This window comes from Schistocerca americana, chromosome 2 (assembly GCF_021461395.2).
Source record: "Schistocerca americana isolate TAMUIC-IGC-003095 chromosome 2, iqSchAmer2.1, whole genome shotgun sequence".
NCBI classification, from domain to species: domain Eukaryota; kingdom Metazoa; phylum Arthropoda; class Insecta; order Orthoptera; family Acrididae; genus Schistocerca; species Schistocerca americana.
In genome coordinates this window covers 703,985,493-704,006,702 of record NC_060120.1, presented here as the reverse complement: position 1 = coordinate 704,006,702, position 21,210 = coordinate 703,985,493, and the positions used below count along the sequence as shown (strand labels likewise).

At 42.0% G+C, this 21,210-nt stretch overlaps 2 protein-coding genes across 2 annotated transcripts in view; both read right to left on the bottom strand.

Moving 5' to 3' along the window:
* LOC124595292 (bile salt-activated lipase-like) overlaps positions 1 to 2,458 on the bottom strand; it is a 37,922-nt gene extending 35,464 nt beyond the window's left edge. The window contains exon 1 of the mRNA XM_047133976.1: positions 2,333 to 2,458. Within this exon, the coding sequence (XP_046989932.1) occupies positions 2,333 to 2,375 (43 nt within the window). The 5' untranslated portion in view covers positions 2,376 to 2,458. The remainder of the gene's footprint in view (positions 1 to 2,332) is intronic.
* Positions 2,459 to 11,168: 8,710 nt separating this feature from the next.
* Positions 11,169 to 21,210, bottom strand: part of LOC124594360 (esterase FE4-like) — a 31,957-nt gene continuing 21,915 nt past the window's right edge. The window contains exons 4-7 of the mRNA XM_047132728.1: positions 19,666 to 19,813; positions 13,344 to 13,529; positions 11,364 to 11,563; positions 11,169 to 11,174 (exon numbers count right to left, since the gene is read on the bottom strand). Of these exons, the coding sequence (XP_046988684.1) occupies positions 11,169 to 11,174; positions 11,364 to 11,563; positions 13,344 to 13,529; positions 19,666 to 19,813 (540 nt within the window). The remainder of the gene's footprint in view (positions 11,175 to 11,363; positions 11,564 to 13,343; positions 13,530 to 19,665; positions 19,814 to 21,210) is intronic.

The window sequence follows — 21,210 nt, the reverse complement described above, 5'->3', positions numbered from 1 at the left end:
TCCTCCCTCGTGATTTCATCCATCTCCACAGGTTGTGCTGTAGTGGTTGGGCGGAGAGCACGGTTAATCTGCCACTATGAGTACCCATTTTCTCGAAATACAGTTCTCAGATGTTCCAATTCCTGGGGTAGACTCTCTGCGTCAGAGATAGTGCGCGCCCTATGTACTAGAGTTGAAGTACCCCATTCCTCTGTGAAGGGTGGTGGCAGCTGTCTGCGTGCAAATACAGATCAGTGTGCGTTGTCTTCCGATACACCCCATGACCTAGGGTGCCGTCAGCCCTTCTCTTGACCAAGACGTCAAGGAAAGGTAATTTACCCTCCGTTTCAGTCTCCATAGTGAATTTAATGTTGGGGTGTATGGAGTTAAGATGTGTAAGGAAGACAAGGAGTTTATCCATGTCATGTGGCCAGATGACGAACGTGTCGTCTACATAACGGAAAAAGCAAGTAGGTTTCCATTCGGATGACGACAGGGCTTCGTGCTCGAAGTTCTCCATGTACAAATTACTTGCTTTTGTCGCACCTGAAGTACTGCGGGAAAAAGTGTTAAAATTTCATGAGAGTACACTGGGCGGAAATAGTGTCAAAAATGCAACTTACTTACAAATAGCACAAATCTATTGGTGGCCATCCCGGAAAACTGTTTCTTACAGTCACGTTTCACTTTGCGATTCATGCAATAAACGGAATCACCAGGGCAAACCCAAAGGATGCCTGCAAGAACTCCCAGACACGAGCAACTCTTTTAAATGAACGGGGCTTCATCTCGTAGGACCCCTACCGGAAACAAAAGATGGAAATCGCTATATTTTGACTATTTTGGAGCTTTTTTTGAGATATCTACTAATGCACCAAATACAGAAAAAAGTACACCTTTTTTTTATAATTATTGATCAAAGTTCCGATTTCATTTCCGATTTATTACAACAAGTGTGCAATTTATGGAAGATTGCCAAGCTAATGGCAACACCAGCTCCTACAGAGGGGAATGGTCGCGAGGCACGTGTTCGTCCAACTTTCATGAAAATGGTATGTCACGAAGTGGGCTGCAGGACACCTAACACAATTTGTGGGACACCTGCGTTCCAGACAACACATGCACACCAGCACGCAGCTCAGCCATTGCGAAATCGTCTACGGCAGGCGAATGACCTCGCCGTTCGATTTTGCAACTTCAGCAAGAGGCAGCAGCAAAGAAGACGTCAGGGACTTAGCCAGCAAACTGCAGGAAGTATGGAAACAAGCAAAAGCTTGGAATCATCTATGTTTTTTTTTGGCATAAAATCCTTCAAATCATGTCCTTGGTCACATTAAAAGTCAAGTTGGCTTTTACTCGATCATAGTACACTTAAACCGCGTAAAGGCATATCTGAGCATTCCAGCCGCGGAACCAGCCGTTGAACTGGAAGAAAGCAGCTGATGTCCTATGTGCCTTCCACCGCACACTGTTAAGTCGCTTGCGGAGTGTTGATGGAAATGGAGATTAGATTATCCTCCAAAACTTGTCAGCGAACTTCTGAATGACCAGTTCCGTAATTAATATGGACAGAACGTTTCTCTTTCACAGCGGATAAGTTTTGTAAGTGCATCAGAAGAAAGTGCGCCTCTGGCAGTTCTCTTATACTGATCCTGTTTTATCACTAAAACAGGATCAGTATAAGAGAACTGCCAGATGGATATGATTTTTTTGTCAGTACTGAACACTTTTAGATCTATTTACAAATCTCCACTCGGAAATTCAGTGCTGGGGTGTATGTCTGAACAATAATGAAGCTGTTTCCGTTCTGCACAAGTAGGTGATGTATTACAGATGCTTAATCATGTACTAGAAACTATATCTCATTCTGGCGTGAAGCCAAAGCCATCTTAGGATATGCTTCTGCCTGAACAGGGTTTCCCGAAAACTGGTTAAGTGCGTGTTCGGTGGGCACGGGGACAGTAATGGTGCTCTATAAGTGAGTGAAACAGGAGAAATTTTCAGAAGGCAATTTGAAATCGATAGTCTCGCTTTCTGTGCAAAGTGGGCGTAGTCGTCAACTCTTCACCGGAGTTGCTTCAGGAAGTATTATAGGATAGAAGAATTACGGATTTTTCAGTTATTTCACATCATTCAGATCTATTTTGAGGGCCCATGCTTAACTTCATGAAATTACTTAAAAGAACGGTACATCAGTACTAAGTATTGTAAGTACATGCATTTATTTGCTTACTCATAAACCGGTTTTAATTACTTATTTCTTACGACATCTCTCAAGCACAAATTATGCGTCTGGAAAATTATTAAAAATCAAAAAATATTATATGAAATTCACAAGTAAATATTATCTTACTCTGTGTGTGTCCAACTCGCTCGAGGTCAGTATTACCAGCCATGAAGGGAACCAGATTATAGCGGCCTTCGGCAACAAGCGTCCACGGCTTTTCCGTCAAGAAGGCACCATCGTGTTCCGGTTCGGCAGTGGGCGTCCAGACACAGGTGAACAAACTGAGGCTATTCTGTCACAGTAAAATCGTGTTTTCTAACTCTTTGTTAAATGTAATTCACGAGTGGGATAGTTTACAAACAACAGAGACACAAAACTGCGTTGAGATCTACTTTATTCGTACTTATTGCACGTCTTGAGGTTGTACTGCTATTATGACTATATTTGGTATTACATTTTACGCTAATTAGGACCTATACCAGAATAGAAAACTGAGCATTATATTTCTTAATTAGCATCGCAAATCAGTAGAAAACTCAAACAGTCGTAGCACCCTGAGAATTAACACACTGCTTATCGAAGTTCACGTTCGATGAAACTGACAGACCAACCATGACATACCTTGATACTTTATACCTTTATTCTTTCCGAAATGTTGTCTGTAGTTGCTCCAAACTACATTCTTTAAAAAAATCAAACAAATGATTACAGTTTCAGGAAACTTGGATGCTTTGGGCTCTGAGCACTATGGGACTTAACATCTGAGGTCATCAGTCCCCTAGAACTGAGAACTACTTAAACCTAACTAACCTAAGGACGACACACACATCCATGCCCGAAGCGACTGTAGCGGTCGCGCGGTTCCAGACTGAAGCGCCTAGAACTGCTCGGCCACTCCGGCCGGCAAACTTGGATGCTTTATTTAGGACGAAGAACTCCATAAATTGAACAAGTGAATAGCGCATTGGTCCGCCTTTGCCCTCTACGCAAGCAGTTATTCGGCTTGGCATTGACTAATAGAGCTGTTGGATGTCCTGCTGAAGTATATCGTGTGAAGCTCAATGCAGCTGTCACGTTAGATCGTCAGAATCTTGACATGGTTGGAATGTACTGCCTATAATGTTCGAAATGATCTCAGTTAGGGAGAGATCCGGCGACTTGGCTGCAAAAGGTAGGATTTGGCAAGCACGAAGAGAAGCAGCAGAAACTCGCCTTGTGAGAGCGGGCATTATCTTGCTGAAATGTAAGCCCAGGATGGCTTGCCGTGAAGGGCAACAAAGCGGGGCGTAGAATATCATCGACGTACGCTGTGATGTAAGGGTGCAGCTGATAGCAACCAGAACAGTCCTGCTATGTCACGCAACTGCACCCCAGACCACCACTTCTGATTGTCTTACAGTATGGCGGGCCAAAGCCGTGTCGGTATCGCGTCACTGTCCGGGACGCCTCCAGACATGTCTTCTACCGGGAATCTCATTCGTCGTAGTAGAATGGTCTTCAGTGGTGAGTCCACACCAAACTGAGCTCCGATGACCAGGGAAGACGTGCCTGGAGACCCCCGGAGAACAGTGGGACCGATAGTGTGAGGTGCCATTTGTTTTCGTAGCAGGACCCCTTTGGAAGTCATACGCGGCATCCTTACAGCACTTCGGTACGTGGAAAATAACTTACGCCAGCAGGACATCGAGCACCTTTGTCAGTCAAGGCCTAGCCGAACAAGTGCTTTCATGAGGACCACACGTGGACCAACGCGTTTTTCTGTCTTAGAGTGTAGTTGACAGAAATCATTTCAAAGACAGTGCACTAGCTCAGCTTGGCAGGCTGGGTGAGGGTGCCGTAAATGCTTGCGAGCCGGGCTGCTCATGAGCTTCACCGGTCACATTGCTCGAATTGTTTATGACCAAAGCAGGGCACGTGCTGCCGGTTTCTCTGGCGAGCACCAAAGGGTGCTCAGGCTCACAAGGTAATGGTCCAATCCGACATGTCGGATACCGGAAGATTACAACAAAATAAATGCCTTATCAAAATTTTAGCTGCTAAGACGCACTGAAAGTATTTTTTTTTAATTGTTAAGGTTACTCGTTTTCGTCGCACGAAGAACCGACAGCGGTTTGTACAGACGTTCCTGCCTAGCGCGCGATCGGCGGTGACAAGATGGCGTAGCGCCGCGTAGTGCGAATATCCGGAGTTACACATGCGAATCTGAAGTACCTAAGCCATTCTAAAAAATGTCACATATCATCAATTTTTTGAATAAAACGCAGTTCATATCGAAATCTAAACTGCTGCAGACGTAATTCGTACCATAGCAAAATAAATTGAGGCAGTGTTTAATGTTATATCACAGACGACTTCAATCTCGACTTTTATTTGTTGAAATGAAGTATTTGGTACAGATACATCATTTTATGGCAGTTCTGGGCACAGTTCTTAGGATAATTTTTGAACAGTGTATGTTTAGCTAATAATGAAACCGTTCCTCGTTTACTACCCATAGTAGCCACAGCAAAAAAAAAAAAAAAAAAAAAAAAAAAAAAAAAAAAAAAAAAAAAAAAAAAAAGTGTGATTGAATGACAAAACAAACACTTTTCTTACACCAGGCACAACTGACGAAATAAAAAGTAATGCTTTCAGGCACTTCACGGTAGTTACTAGTTTTGTTTTGGAACTGCGATGGAGTAAGAAATGGTCCTGGCCGTTGGTCTGCTTAGCGTGCTGCACACCGAGAATACTTAAAGCAATTCATAAAAAGCGCCTAAGTAACGCACTTACTAGTGAAATTTAAGAATACTGTTCTCCTGTTGAACCTCAAATACCACGGAGCTATCGGAAATTATATTATCCGACAATTCCCTTAAGAATGCCTTCGTCAGTCGAAAAAACAGTGTACCGTGAGTCACATTGGTTGTTCCGGGTGGAATCTGTATTTTATTAGTAGCCTTTTCGTTGTCCTCTTCAAAGACAGAGACAGGTGTCCAGTCCAAAAATCGAACTAAAACAATGAATTAATATCTGCAGTTGGTTGGAAATCGTTTTGAACGAATTCTTAAAACATTATTCTTTCCTGTTTCTTTCTGATTTTAACACGTTAATTATAAGATTTTTGCCACTGAACTGTCTTCTTCTTAATGTTTGCTCCTAACATACCTTCAGGTCTCTGAAGACGGGCGTAAAGCTGCGGAAATGGTAATCGACTCACACTTTACACAAGCATTGTTGTATATGAGTATGTCATAACATTAATCGATTGCACAACAGACCCTGTCTCATTTTCCACCCGACATGATAAAGTGCGTTTTGCTCGCAGTTCTGACGGGCATTAGTCGCAGCAGATGTGTGGATAACAGCAAGCTTCGTCTTCACGTCAGCTACGAATTAACAGCATCTCCTCCACAACTTTGCTTGAATTAAACATTGGCGTTTTGCGATTCCCTGTACAGTGTGATTTCTGAAATCTGCGTAATCCGGTCGAAGAAACCTTGAAATCAGCAATGTTCATATCCATTGCGGTTTGGAGACCCCAGTCTTGTGTACCTACGTCGGTAACGGTGCATTGCTTCTCACGAGCAGCTCTACATAATTCATATCTCAAGAAAATTCCTATAAAGAACTCTTGTTGATGTTAATTATTTAAGTTTGTGGGTTTATTGTGGTCATTAACGCGTCTAATGGGCCTTTATAGTCACCCTGTACAGTAAATATTTTTTTCATACTTCCGTGAGTTTCGTTTCGGAGCGTTACTTCGTGTAAGTCTTTCTTCCATTCAGAGTTCAGGGTCACATTTTAGGCAGCAAAATCGATTTTCCACACTGTTTAACAGTAAACGTTAAATACAGTGAATATTAAATCGGGATTATCTCCATTGTTAACATATACGCCGCCGCAAAAGCAACTGGTAGTTAGAATGGGTATTGAATGAGTTGCAAATTTGAGTAAACATTAACCGCGGACAATTGTTTCAGAGAACTATCGACGAAAACAGAAGTACGCTTCACAAATTACAATCCACCGAGTCGTATTATGTGTTTAGTGATGCGTCGTCAGCCAGTAGTACGCGCTTGCCAAGTTGCGCATGCACAATATAGCCGCATTGCGAGCCATAAATTCCGCAGCTTGATACATTTTTAAAAAATACTTACAGTGCGTCTTGGAAGCCAAAATTTTGTCAGAGTTTTCTTTCTTTGCATTCTTCCTGCACAAAAGTTTTCAGGGCATGTTTCTATATGTCGGGTTGGACCATTCCCTAGTCAGTTTTGACCCCACTGTCACGTACCCATAACTTCTACGCTCTCGCGAGCAGTATCACTCAGAATACTCACCTCGCGAGCATGTTGTTCGCAAGTGTATACGCACCTTACCGCGACTACTGGTCTGGACAAACGACAGCACTGTAAAAAGATTATGAAAGCCGCGGAAGGAGAAGTTGAGTGACCAGCCCCCCCCCCCCCCCCCCATGAACCATGGACCTTGCCGTTGATGGGGAGGCTTGCGTGCCTCAACGACACAGATAGCCGCACCGTAGGTGCAACCACAACGGAGGGGTATCTGTTGAGAGGCCAGACAAACGTGTGGTTCCCGAAGAGGGGCAGCAGCCTTTTCAGTACTTGCAGGGGCAACAGTCTGTATGATTGACTGATCTGGCCCTGTAACACTAACCAAAACGGTCTAGCTGTTGTGGTACTGCGTACGGCTGAAAGCAAGGGGAAACTACAGCCGTAATTTTGCCCGAGGGGATGCAGCTTTACTGTATGATTAAATGATGATGGCGTCCTCTTGGGTAAAATATTCCGGAGGTAAAATAGTCCCCCATTCGGATCTCTGGGCGGGCACTACTCAAGAGGAAGTCGTTATCAGGAGAAAGAAAACTGGCGACCTACGGATCGGAGGGTGGAATGGCAGATCCCTTAATCGGGCAGGTAGGTTAGAAAATTTAAAAAGCGAAATGGATAGGTTAAAGTTAGATATAATGGGAATTAGTGAAGTTCCGTGGCAGGAAGAACAAGACTTCTGGTCAGGCGAATACAGGGCTATAAATACAAAATCAAATAGGGGTAATGCAGGAGTAGGTTTAATAATGAATAAAAAAATAGGAGTGCGGGTAAGCTACTACAAACAGCATAGTGAACGCATTATTGTGGCCAAGATAGACACGAAGCCCACGCCTACTACAGTGGTACAAGTTTATATGCCAACTAGCTCTGCAGATGATGAAGAAATTGATGAAATGTATGATGAGATGAAAGAAATTATTCAGGTAGTGAAGGGAGACGAAAATTTAATAGTCATGGGTGACTGGAATTCGACAGTAGGAAAAGGAAGAGAACGTAACGTAATAGGGGAATATGGATTGGGGCTAAGAAATGAAAGAGGAAGCCGTCTGGTAGAATTTTGCACAGAGCATAACTTAATCATAGCTAACACTTGGTTCAAGAATCATGAAAGAAGGTTGTATACATGGAAGAACCCTGGAGATACTAAAAGGTTTCAGATAGATTATATAATGGTAAGACAGAGATTTAGGAACCAGGTATTAAATTGTAAGACATTTCCAGGGGCAGATGCGGACTCTGACCACAATCTATTGGCTATGAACTGTAGATTAAAACTGAAGAAACTGCAAATAGGTGGGAATTTAAGGAGATGGGACCTGGATAAACTGAAAGAACCAGAGGTTGTACAGAGTTTGAGGGAGAGCATAAGGGACCTATTCACAAGAATGGGGGAAAGAAATACAGTAGAAGAAGAATGGATAGCTTTGAGGAATGAAATAGTGAAGGCAGCAGAGGATCAAGTAGGTAAGACGACGAGGGATAGTATAAATCCTTGGGTAACAGAAGAGATATTGAATTTAATTGATGAAATGAGAAACTACAAAAATGCAGTAAGTGAAGCAGGCAAAAAGGAATACAAAATCTCAAAAATGAGATCGACAGGAAGTGCAAAATGGCTAAGCAGGGATGGCTAGAGGACAAATGTAACGATTTAGAAGCTTATCTCATGAGGGGTAAGATAGATACTGCCTAGAGGAATGTTAAAGAGACGTTTGGAGAAAGGAGACCACTTGCACGAATATCAAGAGCTCGGATGGAAACCCCATTCTAAGCAAAGAAGGGATAGCAGAAATGTGAAGGAGTATATAGGGGATCTATACAGGGGCGATGTTCTTGAGGACAATATGATGGAAATGGAAGAGGATGCAGATGTAGATGAAATGGGAGATATGACATTGCGTGAAGAGTTTGACAGAGCACTGAAAGATCTAAGTCGAAACAAGGCCCCGGGAGTAGACAACATCCCATTAGAACTACTGACAGCCTTGGGAGAGCCAGTCCTGACAAAACTCTACCATCTGGTGAGCAAGATGTATGAGACAGGCGAAATTCCCTCAGACTTCAAGAAGAATATAATAATTCCAATCCCAAAGACAGAAGGTGTTGACAGATGTGAAAATTACCGAACTATCATTTTAATAAGTCACAGCTGCAAAATTGTAACGCGAATTCTTTACAGACGAATGTAAAAACTGGTAGAAGACGACCTCGGGGAAAATCAGTTTGTATTCCGTAGAAATGTTGGAATACGTGAGGCAATACTTTCCCTACGACTTATCTTAGAAGAAAGATTAAGGAAAGGCAAACCTACATTTCTAGCATTTGTAGACTTAAAGAAAGCTTTTGACAATGTTGACTGGAATACTCTCTTTCAAATTCTGAGGGTGGCAGGGGTAAAATACATGGAGCGAAAGGCTACTTACAATTTGTACAGAAAGCGGATGGCAGTTATAAGAGTCGTAGGACATGAAAGGGAAGCAGTGGTTGGGAAGGGAGTGAGACAGGTTTGTAGCCTCTCCCCGATGCTATTCAATCTGTGTATTGAGCAAGCAGTGAAGGAAACAAAAGAAAAGTTCGGAGTAGGTATTAAAATCCATGGAGAAGAAATAAAAACTTTGTGGTTCGCCGATGACATTGTAATTCTGACAGAGACAGCAATGGACTTGGAAGAGCAGTTGAACGGAATGGACAGTGTCTTGAAAGGATAGTATAAGATGAACATCAACAAAAGCAAAACGAGGATAATGGAATGTAGTCTAATTAAGTCGGGTGATGCTGAGGGAATTAGATTAGGAAATGAGACACATAAAGTTGTAAAGGAGTTTTGCTATTTGGGGAGCAAAATAACTGATGATGGTCGAAGTAGAGAGGATATAAAATGTAGACTGGCAATGGAGAGGAAAGCGTTTCTGAAGAAGAGAAATTTGTCAACATCGAGTATAGATTTAAGTGTCAGGAAGTCGTTTCTGAAAGTATTTGTATGTAGTGTAGCCATGTATGGAAGTGAAACATGGACGATAAATAGTTTAGACAAGAAGAGAGTAGAAGTTTTTGAAATGTGGTGCTACAGAAGAATGCTGTATATTGGATGGGTAGATCACATAACTAATGAGGAGGTATTGAATAGAATTGGGGAGTAGAGGAGTTTGTGGCACAACTTGACTAGAAGAAGGGATCGGTTGGTAGGACATGTTCTGAGGCATCAAGGGATCACCAATTTGGAATTGGAGGGCAGCGTGGATGGTAAAAATCGTATATTGAGACTAACAGATGAATACACTAAAGGGATTCAGAAGGATGTAGGTTGCAGTAGGTACTGGGAGATGAAGAAGCTTGCACAGGATAGAGTAGCATGGAGAGCTGCATCAAACCAGTCTCAGGACTGAAGACCACAACAACAACAACAGATTGAAAATCAACAAACAAAAATGTTTTTCGAACCAATACGTTTCTTCGCAACTAAACCTCTCGATGTGCCAGTGCTTACACCATAGTTTATGTTACTACCATCTAAAAGACGCAAGTGATTTTTTCCTTACTTCCGATGTTCGTATTTCATTAGTCTGATAGTGGAGCTTTGTGCCGTATTCAGATTTGTTGGACACAGTCGATATGCAGTGTCGTGTCACTTGCTGAGGCGTGATGCACCAAAATGAATGACGACTGTAGCCCATCTAGTGCCAGTGGCAACACATGAGAATTAAAAATCCTGTTTCTGGCCACACGGCAGTTCTCTGACTTATTGCAAAGGCACAAGGTGTTACCCATTGTCTAGGCGGTTAGTGAGCCGAAACAAAATATTTCCTTAGTGGGATCGTGGACGAATTTTACAAACAAGCACAGAGGGTGCTATTAAGTATGAATTTAATATTAAATGGGCTTGAACGAAAACAGATGGAGATTCGTGAAGAAGAGCAGAGGGTTGACGTTGTATTTGTGCAATGATTTTTAAATTTTATCGATTTGTGATCCACATCTTCGCCCTCAGAAATGAATGCTTAAAGTTGACCATTCAGCTACTCTGAAAGCTATTCCTGCCTCTCTTAGTAAGTGGAAATGTTTTCCTAATTTTCTGAATAGTCTTTGTAGATAACACCTGCAATCATCGATGTTATAACAACCTTATGCTTTTGTATGGTCTCCTTGATGGCCTCAAAAATTTCAGGTCTGTTAAGGATTAGCAGTTCCAAGGTGTTGCCATCCCGAGTGGGTTGTCTAATTACTTTCTCGAAGTAATTTTTAGATGTTGACGCTTAATATTACTTCCTTCTGTTACTGTTCGATAAGTAGTGTGACGAAATGGTTATATTTAAGAAAATGCAACCATTTCATCACTGTGAAAACAAATTTACTATGCTTAATCACTTTTCTTAATGGACCAGGCTTACGAAATGAAGTTGACATCCATAGAAGAGTTAGCATACTTCACGACTAGAGTTAACTTAAACATGGTTCTTTTTCTAGTAGTCTTAAACATCATCAAAATTCCATACGTATTCTGCTGCCTTCATAACGAAAAAAGTCTTGATAAAGAAATAAAGCTAGTTGCAAGAGTGTCGTTGATTGTTCCCCATAAAATGCATCGTGCCGTATACAGGAATGGCATTGAAACAGATTGACGTAAATCTGGACTAACTCTGAAAATGTAGACAAAAATTATTTTGTTTAGTAGCGGTTGCAGGAAAATAAAATTTGTGAGTCGGTTTACCACGCTTCCTCTTGGAAATGTTTCAGCAGCTATTTATAAATCACATCAGTTTCTCTTGGTTATGAAGGTTCAACCACTTTTGCTAGTTCAAAGCACGTAATTAAAAGATAGTACATACCTCTTCCGATAGGGCAGCAGTTCTGTCCTTCACTAGTGTGCTCGCATTTATACTTTTGAAAAAATTCAGAAGATCAGTGGAACTTTTCCCATTGTAGCCCAGGTGTTTGGCAAACCGCACTGCTCTGTCTGTAGCGTTTATCGTGAATGCCCAAGGGTTTAATGCCGATCCACTCATCGCTATGGCGCTCTTATACAAACCTGATAAGGAATGAAAGATTACAATTAATAAGAGTAAACAGACATGCTTCAATGTGTTAACTGCTTTTTCTCTGCGTATGTCTTCCCGCAAACCCAACATAAATTATACTATCTGACGTTTCCTGCACACTCGTAACTTCTATTATTATAGACAACCCGCTTTGTTTGTGCCATGCGTACTAGGAGGTACTAACGAACCCAAAAACATACTACTAGTAATTATTATTCTGCACAATTAAGTAAATACCGACGTACGGTTGCCAGCACACTGCCCCCAGTCACCAACAGATGTAGCTAGACTTACTGCCGTGTATATAATGCGATTTACATTTTTAAAGAACTCAGTAAATGTTGTGAGACTCTAACACTGATGCGAAGCGCATACGTTTGAGCCCTAGTTAAAACTTGAGACGTTCATTTAATTATGTACATTGAAGGGCGAGGTAGGGGGACAAAGGAAATGTGCTGTTGATGTCAGCTGCATCGGGACTCTATGCGGAATCAACGGCGGCGAGTGGAATTGTGTGCCTGATCGGGATTCTAACCCGTGATCTCCAGCTTACTAGTCAGTTTCGTTAACCACTGCGCCATCTGGACACAGTGTTTATTGCAACGGCGCGAACTATCTGGGCACGCTTTTCGCCCGACCCACGTTCCCACCTAGCACCATCTATTCGTAAATGCCACCGAAGATTATATATCTCGTCAGTTTTCTTGTTACTGCAAGGCAACAAAACTATTCAACATTTGCATAACATCAGACTCCATGCAATCCAGTATACGGGCCAGACAATCACAATCTTCCAGTGACACATTCTCGACGTCAATAACTGCCGTCCTCAGTACAAGCTTATGTGGATGCTACATGCGACGAAGTAGTCGCTCTTATTTCCGAAAGCAACGCAGCGATTACCAAACAAAAGTCCACCTTGCATTTTTTATGTTTTTATGATGGATGTGTTACAATCTGGTCATTGTTGCCTGCATTTTCCTTTTTGTAAAGGTTTAAGACATATGGACTACGTATCCATTACCTTTTCACAATTTAATGATGCCCCAAAAGGTTGAAAAGCGTCATTGATGGTAAATAATTTCGCAACCAAGGCTGTAGTACTTTGAAATGAAAAGTTATTATTTGTGTCTATGACGTGAAATCTAGTTGCGTAGTTTTAAAATACGATTTATTTTAATAAACTGTGATTTATTGGCAATTCCTACGTAGTGTCGCTTAATTCCCTCATCTTTCAGGAAACGTTGCATGCAAAGAGACACTGAAGTAAGAGAATTTTTTTACCTTGATATTTATGATTGTTAAGGAGTGTGATGTGCTTTCTTAACGTATATCATTGAAAGTATGAGAGATTTGTAACGTAGTTAATCGGTTCCCATTGCCAGTGTTCGAATGTGACCACTCACTACTGGGAGAAGATAAAAGCTACCCAGCGAGTACCACATGAAAGCACCCATCAGTTAATTCCATTGTTTGTCGTAAATTTTACGCTTCTACTTTTCTGAAACTTTATTCATTTATATTAATGTTGTATACATTCGCCATCAATCGTGTTTCTTATGCTCTTCCGCCATTTACATTGTAATGGTAAGCGCTTTCTCTGTAACAGAGTACGCTTCCGAAGTATTGAAACTGTGGTGTCTATCCGCCTCTCTCTCTCTCTCTCTCTCTCTCTCTCTCTCTCTCTCTCTCACACACACACACACACACACACACACTTGCACTTCTCAATGACCAATTAATATATTTTCAAAAGCAAAAATCAATTACCTTTGCTTAGTGAAGACAAAAGGTGGTAATGAACGGATGCCCCTCCAGCACTTTGACCTAAGATGGTTACTTTTTGTGGATCACCTCCAAAAGCCTGTATGTTCCTCTGGACCCAGCGAAGTGCCTCTGTCTGGTCCTTAAGACCCATGTTCCCAGGGACCACCTCATCGCCGGTGCTCAGGAAACCTACAGTGATTTATTATTGTGAGGTAAACAGAGCACTTAAATACACACTAACAAAAAATAACCTAAAGACTTGTAACAACATTGCAAACTCTGTAATGCTCACAAGTCGAAGTTTAGAAATTATGCAGGCCCATGTCTAAGGGTATAAAGTGTGTTACGTTAATGCATTTCAGACAGCATTAAGAGTCGGAATAAAACTAATGTAGGTATTTGTAGTACACATGCTATTTTCTTCATTCCACAAACATTAAAACTCTTCAGAAGTTACAGAGGGAACTACATTTTAAGTAGACGAGAGCACTTATGGCAGACAAGTAAAAGTAAACCATTCAAACTCTGAACTGTAGATGTAAAAACTGACATGTGTTTCTGCACTAAATTCAATACATACACACAGCCTCAGGTACTATAATGTAACATCCCATCGGTTTGCTTTTGCGACTTCGTATTATGTTAATATTAACTTAGCGTCAATTTGAAATTTGCCCTTTTTGTTCCATACGTACAACTGTTGGTGACAGGAAAAGGATCTCGTATGTTTGCAACAGCACTTAATTCTTATCACAAATTTTCTGACAATAATCTGACAGTAGGGCACTGAAAATTATATTAATTCCGCGAATGATGAGGCCTAGTATTCGCTAGAAGCTTGGTGAAGGCAGCTTCTGAACGCGGAAATGGCTGATCACCACGAACAGTGAGAATGTAGCCACGAGGCGGATTCCTTTAAGAGCTTAAAACTACGAGATTACCCACTGTTGTAAATAGGAACTGTTCCAATGGGAAGGCGGTTGGGCGAGTACGCATCACCTACCAGCAAACCACAGCGTCGCGTTACACTCGAATTTTGCGGTAGGCCGCCCACTGTTCGAGTACGCAATTGACTGCATATTAACGAGAACTTGACTTGGAAACCTCACGTAACAGATATTTTCAGTCACTTGAGTTCAGCATCATTTTCTCTTGGTCTAATCTTTGATTTTGGTAATGAAATCATTACAAAATTAGCTAACTTTGCAAACTTCAATTCGCTGATGCGGTATGGAACAATTCTCTTGGAAAATTCTACACACATACCCAAAGTATTCATTGTACAGTATAAAGATAATACCGATTCATTGTTTGTGAAATCATTGCCTCTGCAGTTTGTTGAAAATATTTTACATCCATCTGTGTAACTACAAGAAAGTGTGTCTTTTTTTCACGAAACGTGTCTCGTTTTATTGACATAAAATATCATCAGCGGTCTGCAATGAAACGTATTTACAATTGACTGACACTCTAGATCCGAAAAGAGTTCTCTACAAACTATATTGATTTTACTTACGACATAGTGAATTTTGCTCACATGAGGAAATGTTATCTGCTTGCAATTTTTTGAGGAATTTCCTTGTTGGACATTGGCGTTGTTTTCGTATAAATTCACGTTGTTTTTTAGCACTACACATTTTATGATGTGAAACAGACGGTACGTAGCACCTTTACTGTGTCATTACGTACTTATTGCTAAACGTGTCTCTGTATTTTGTATGCGTAGTTTTGCCTTGAAGAGAACATGTTTGTGTCAAGTGAAAACCATAACTAGAGGATAAGTTTGCAACACTTCTCGCAGTAAAGCATAGAGAAACATTTAGCCACGAGTAGGCAAAACTAGCCGTATGCTACATTGTCACGTTTTACATCAAGAAATGTAGAGTGCTGCTAAGCAATGTCGAATTAGGCGAAAAACAGCAGTGGAAATGGAGAGAATACCACAAAAATGAGCAATCAGATGACAGTTGTTCACGATAATGAAGATCTTATATACAATACCGTAAGTAAAGTCAACAATCTTGTAACGAACTGTTTTTAGGTCTAGAAAGGAAGCCAAATTGTAAATATGTTTCATTACAGACGACTGGTCATATTTTATATAAATGAAACGAAACGTTTTTGATGACAAAAGAGCGAGCTTTCTTGTAATTACATAAACTTACTTCACAAACGTTCAAATAAGATGACATCATCTGTTCATTCTACAACTTCATGCAAGTAAATATTTAAAATAGCTGACATACTGAAAACAGCCTCCAATCACACCTACTTTTTTATGAAATTTGTTGTGACGAATCAGGCGCTATTTGAAAATAACAGCGGAATTCAGAAATTTAATACTAGGAACGATAGTTGTGTACACAGTTCAGACCATACCTTTACTCTTGCTCAGAAAGGAAAAAAATATACAGCCATGAAAAATATTTGACCACTTGCATTGTGAACTGAAGGTAGATACGTAATAAAACAGATACAACAAATTGAAATCATTTTTTCTTGACAATTCCTACTCAACAGTTATTCGAAGGACGTTCAGTAACTTATGCAACACATTTTTTCTCGGCCATTGTCGGTTGAATAAATGCGAAATTTGTTGTATGACGTCATGGAATATTACCACTTCAGCTTTTATAGTTTCATGAAGGTCTGCTAGGTGGCGGTACTATACGTAGCCTTCAAACTAGCGTCTGTAACGGTGGTGCGTTCCAAGAAGAGAGCTGTCATTGAGCTTCTTTTGGCAGAAAACGACAGTATCTCATGTATTCATAGACGCTTGTAGAATGACTACGGGGACGTGGCAGTGAACAAAAGCACGGTGACTCATTGGGCAAGTCAACTGTCATGACCATAACAAGGTCGCCCAGGCCTGTCCGATCTCCCGCGTGTCAGCCGCCTGCATACACAGACACACTCGTCCACCATTTGGGGTAGTCCATGGTGTGTGCCGCTAGGTTCCTCGCCGCCTAACAGAAGACCGCAGAGAGCAAAGAAAGAAAATATATGCAGAGTTACTTGCGAGTTACAAGGCTAATCGTGAAAATAATTTGGCGATCATTGTCATCGGCAGTGAAACGTGGGCTCGTCGCTTAGAACGGAAACAGAATGACAATCCACGCAGCGATGCTAACCCCCTCTCTTCCGAATAAAAAGTTCAAAGCCGCACCCTCAGCCGACAAAGTCATGGCGACCGTCTTCTGGGATACTGAAGGGGTTCTTCTGTTTGATGTCCTCCCTCATGGTGCAACGATCAGCTCTAAGTGCATAGTGTTTTTCTCAGGAAATTGAAGAAACCACTTCAGCGTGTTCGTCGCCACAGAAATGCAAACAAACTTCTCCATGTCAACGTATGGCTTCACACAAACTGCCCAACTGGAAGGAGCTCACAGACCTTTATTGGACTTTCTTCCTCATCCACCCTAGAACCTGCATCTCACATCTTCCGACTTCGATGTGTTTGGCCCAATGAAGGATGAACTCTGCGGAAAGTAGTACGTGATGCTTAATGTCACAGCAAGACGTCTGCTCTGATATCGATCAGTAGGGTGGGGCAATGTGGAGATACAGACTCTCCCAGTAAGGTGGCGTCAGGTCGTCGCATTGAAGGGAGATTATGTTGAAAAACAGGCTTTTGTAGCGAAAAGAGTCGCGAATAATATGGTGTACTGGAAGTTTGAGTGAAACCAACTTGTTTTCGGAAAAAAGTGTTGTATTACTTACTGAACGAACCTCGCATTACAATTTACAGAAATTGAAAAAAATCAGTTTTTTAAATGACCAGTCTGCCTCTGTAGCTGAATGATCAGCGTGGGTGACTACCACGTGCAGCGTGAGGGATCGTTTACCGCTTTTGCCTTGTTTTTTTTTTTTATCTTGGCTAGAGGACTGGAACAAGGTGCACTTATCCTCGTGATGTCGGATGAGGAGCTATTTCGCCGAGTGACAGCGGCACCAGGTCTGCTAACGCAACCCCCAACCCTCCATATCGCATTCAGATGCGTCAGTGGCGGAGGATGGTACGGCGATCGATGGTTTCCCATTGCCCGTCTATGGCCAGAACGGCGGCGCTAAGTAAAAGGCTAGGGTGTGACCATTTGTAAACCTGCTGACATATTGTACACCATAGCAAGTAGACGGGAATTCACTGACCTGACAAAGTAATGGGATAGCGATATGCACGTAAACAGATGGAGGTAGTATCGCCTACAGAAGGTATAAAACGGTAGCGTGTTAGCGGAGCTGTCATTTGTACTTAGGTGATTCATGTGGAAAGATCTTCGACGTGATTATGGCTCCACGATGGTAACTAACAGAGTTTCAACATAGAATGGTAGCTGGAGGTAGACGCATCGTCCAGGAACTAAAAATTCCGAGGTCCACAAGGTCAAGAGGGTGCCGAGAATATCAAATTTCTGGCGTTACCTCTCACAACGAACAACGCATTGCCCTATGACATGATCAATTAAAACAGAAGTAATATCTGGTGTTCCTCAAGGAAGTATTACAGGCCCTCTATTGTTCCTGACCTATATTAACGACATAGGAGACAATCTGAGAAGCCGTCATAGATTTTTTGCAAATGATGCTGTCATTTACTGTCCTGTAAAGTCATCAGATGGCCAAAATGAATTGCAAAATTATTTAGATAAGCTACCTATTGTGCGAAAAGTGGCAATTGCCCCTAATAAAGAAAAATGTGACGTTACTCACATGAGTACTAAAAACATAGGTACTGGCAGAAGTAGAGCTGTGAGGACGGGACGTGAGTCGTGCTGGGTAGCCCACTTGGTAGAGCACTTGCCCGCCACAGGCAAAGGTCCCGAGTTCGAGTCTCGATCCAGCACACAGTTTTAATCTGCCAGGAAGTTTCAGTACTAAAAGAAATTCGCTAAGTTTTGATTACGCGAAAGTCACACAAATCTGAAAGCTGTAAATTCAACTAAATACTTAGAGATTATAATTACAAATAACCTAAATTGGAACGATCACATAGATAATGTTGTGGATAGAGAAAACCAAAGACTGCGATTCATTGGCAGAACACTTAGAAGGTGCAACAGGTCTACTAAAGAGACTGCTTACACCACGCTTGTTCGCCCTATTCTTGAGTATTGCTGTGCGGTGTGGGATCCCCATCAGGTGGGACTGGCGGATGTCATCGAAAAAGTTCAAAGAAGGGCAGCCCGTTTTGTACTATCGCGAAATAGGGGAGATAGTGCCACTGACATTTTACGTGTATTGGTGTGGCAGCCATTAAAACAAAGGCACTTTTCGTTGCGACGGGACCTTCTCATGAAATTTAAATCACCAGTTTTCTTCTCCGATTGAGATAATATTCTCTTGGCACCCACCTACACAGGGAGAAATGATCATCACGATAAAATACTAGCAGTCAGGGCTGGCAGAGAAAAATTTAAGTGTTCGTGTTCCCCGGGCACCATTTGAGATTAGAACGATAGAGAGACAGCATGAAGGTGGTTCATTTAACCCTCTACCAGGCACTTTGATGTGAACAGCAGAGTAATCACGTAGATATAGACGTAGACATTGAAGCTTTTGGATTGTGGGGAGCGTTGAGCTTCACGTGTTCATTCGATGGTCAGGTCACATCAATGGTTGTCATATATCCTGACTCCGTCACTCTCTACGTGGGTAATCCGGCGTACTGAAGCACAGGCTGGTAATTAGAAACACTCGTCCTAGCACCACCACGTTAACATGTACTAGTTATCTCTACTGTAGCGACTTGTGTTAAGAGAGTATATATAAGTTATATATTAACTGTTACGACGACGGTATAGAGGCTGGAAATTATCATTCTCTTCCTAAACTGGCTGCTAGTATCATCTCCCCCTAACGGTTAATATGTTCTTTAAACGCAATTTCTGTCTGGGTAGTAGCGGTAAATTCCTATGGGACCAAACTGCTAAGGTCATCGGTCCCTAGACTTACACACTACTTATTCTAACTTAAACTAACTTACCCTAAGGACAACACACACACACACACACACACACACACACACACACCAATGCCCGAGGGAGGACTCGAACCTCCTACGGGGGAAGCCGCGCGAACCGTGGCAAGGTGCCTGAAACCACGCGGTTACCCAGCGCGGCCTCCGTCTGGTGCTAGTATGTATCGGAATACAGCTGTTTTACCAGCTGCTATGCCTGCTCGAGACTGACAGAGCAGCTTTCAATCTTTTCTGTGTAGATTGATTTACTCTGTTAATATATTCAATTATCAGCAATTTCTATGTAACATTGGGCTGATTTTGTAAGACTTTAACACTTCACTTTACTCGACTAATAATGTTCATTACCCAGAAGTCCCAGTCGATAATTTATGTTGACAAGTATGACATCCTGGTCCACGTAGTAGTACGGTCTCGCAGAACCAGCTCCTCCTGTGAAACATCCTCCGTGGATAAAAACCATAACATTTTTCAGTGTTCCATTTCTCGTCGGCGTCTGCAACAATACAAAGCTCAATCGCAATGCAATCTGCACATTTACAGTCTAAAGATTACATTCATTTTTTTAGTCTGTTTCAGTTTACACTAACCGATCAAAAGTTTCAAAAATGGTTCAAATGGCTCTGAGCACTATGCGACTCAACTTCTGAGGTCATCAGTCGCCTAGAACTTAGAACTAATTAAACCTAACTAACCTAAGGACATCACACACATCGATGCCCTAGGCAGGATTCGAACCTGCGACCGTAGCGGTCACGCGGTTCCAGACTGAAGCGCCTTCAAGCGCACGGCCACACCGGCCGGCGATCAAAAGTTTCCGGACACCTCTATGTAAAGCAGAATTGATCACTATGTGCCTTTAGAGACCGACCCGCCATTATAAATTCAGCCGGGCGGTATTTTTAGTACAGATCCATTAACAGCAGAACGGATAGGTCAAGAAACTTCAGTGACTTTGAACGTTGACTGGTCGTGACAAATGCGACAGGGACATTTCAGCCCTTTTGAAGCTGCCGCATGCCATTGTTGGAGAGATGATTGTGAAGTGGAAACGTGAAGGAACAACCACTGGTAAACCAGAACCAGGTAGACTTCATGTACTGACGGATGGGGACCTTCGTGCATCGCAGAGGGTGGCCGTGAAATCAGCGGAAGCAACCACTCTTCAGAGTCACAGTGCTACCTTCAGTACAGCTAGCGCAATAACTACGCATATCAAGTTAGAAATACGCGTGTTCAACGCTCGAGTAGCTCCTCATAAGCCACACTTTGTAGACAATGTTAAGCAACGCCTGAGCGACGATAGAAGTCATATGACGATTGCCAACGAGTGGCTCTGAGTGAGAAATTCTGCTGTACCATGTGGCAATACGGTGGTGCAAAGAGCGACAGCAGATGACAGGACGATTGGAAATGAGTTATTCTTAGTGAGAAATTCTGTTGCACCGTGAGCAACTATTGAACTTACGTGGACATCTTCAGATGTATGTAATGTTTTCCTTTAAGATCAGAAATGCCTTCCAGAGTTTAATCAGCAATGTAACTCGCCATAAAAATTTATACACTTAGCAATGGTGCTAAACTCTGTTGCAGTCCTCTGAAAGGCGTTGGGTTTGGTGAATGCCTTTAGAATGTTACTTGTCATCATGAGCAGTTCCAACAGTGAAGTACGGAGGATATGGTGTCTCGGTAATGGGGTTTCTTGTGTTCGAATGTGATACCCTTCTTTTGGTTAAGTAAACGCCTACTGCCGAAATATGAACACATGTTAAGCATTGTGCACTCTGTGTAGTAGAGGCATGACATGGACCCTATAGTAAATCAGCGTCTATGATGCGATGGTTCGTGGACAGTAAAATTCTTGTAAATGAGTGGGGCAGAATCCCGACCTGA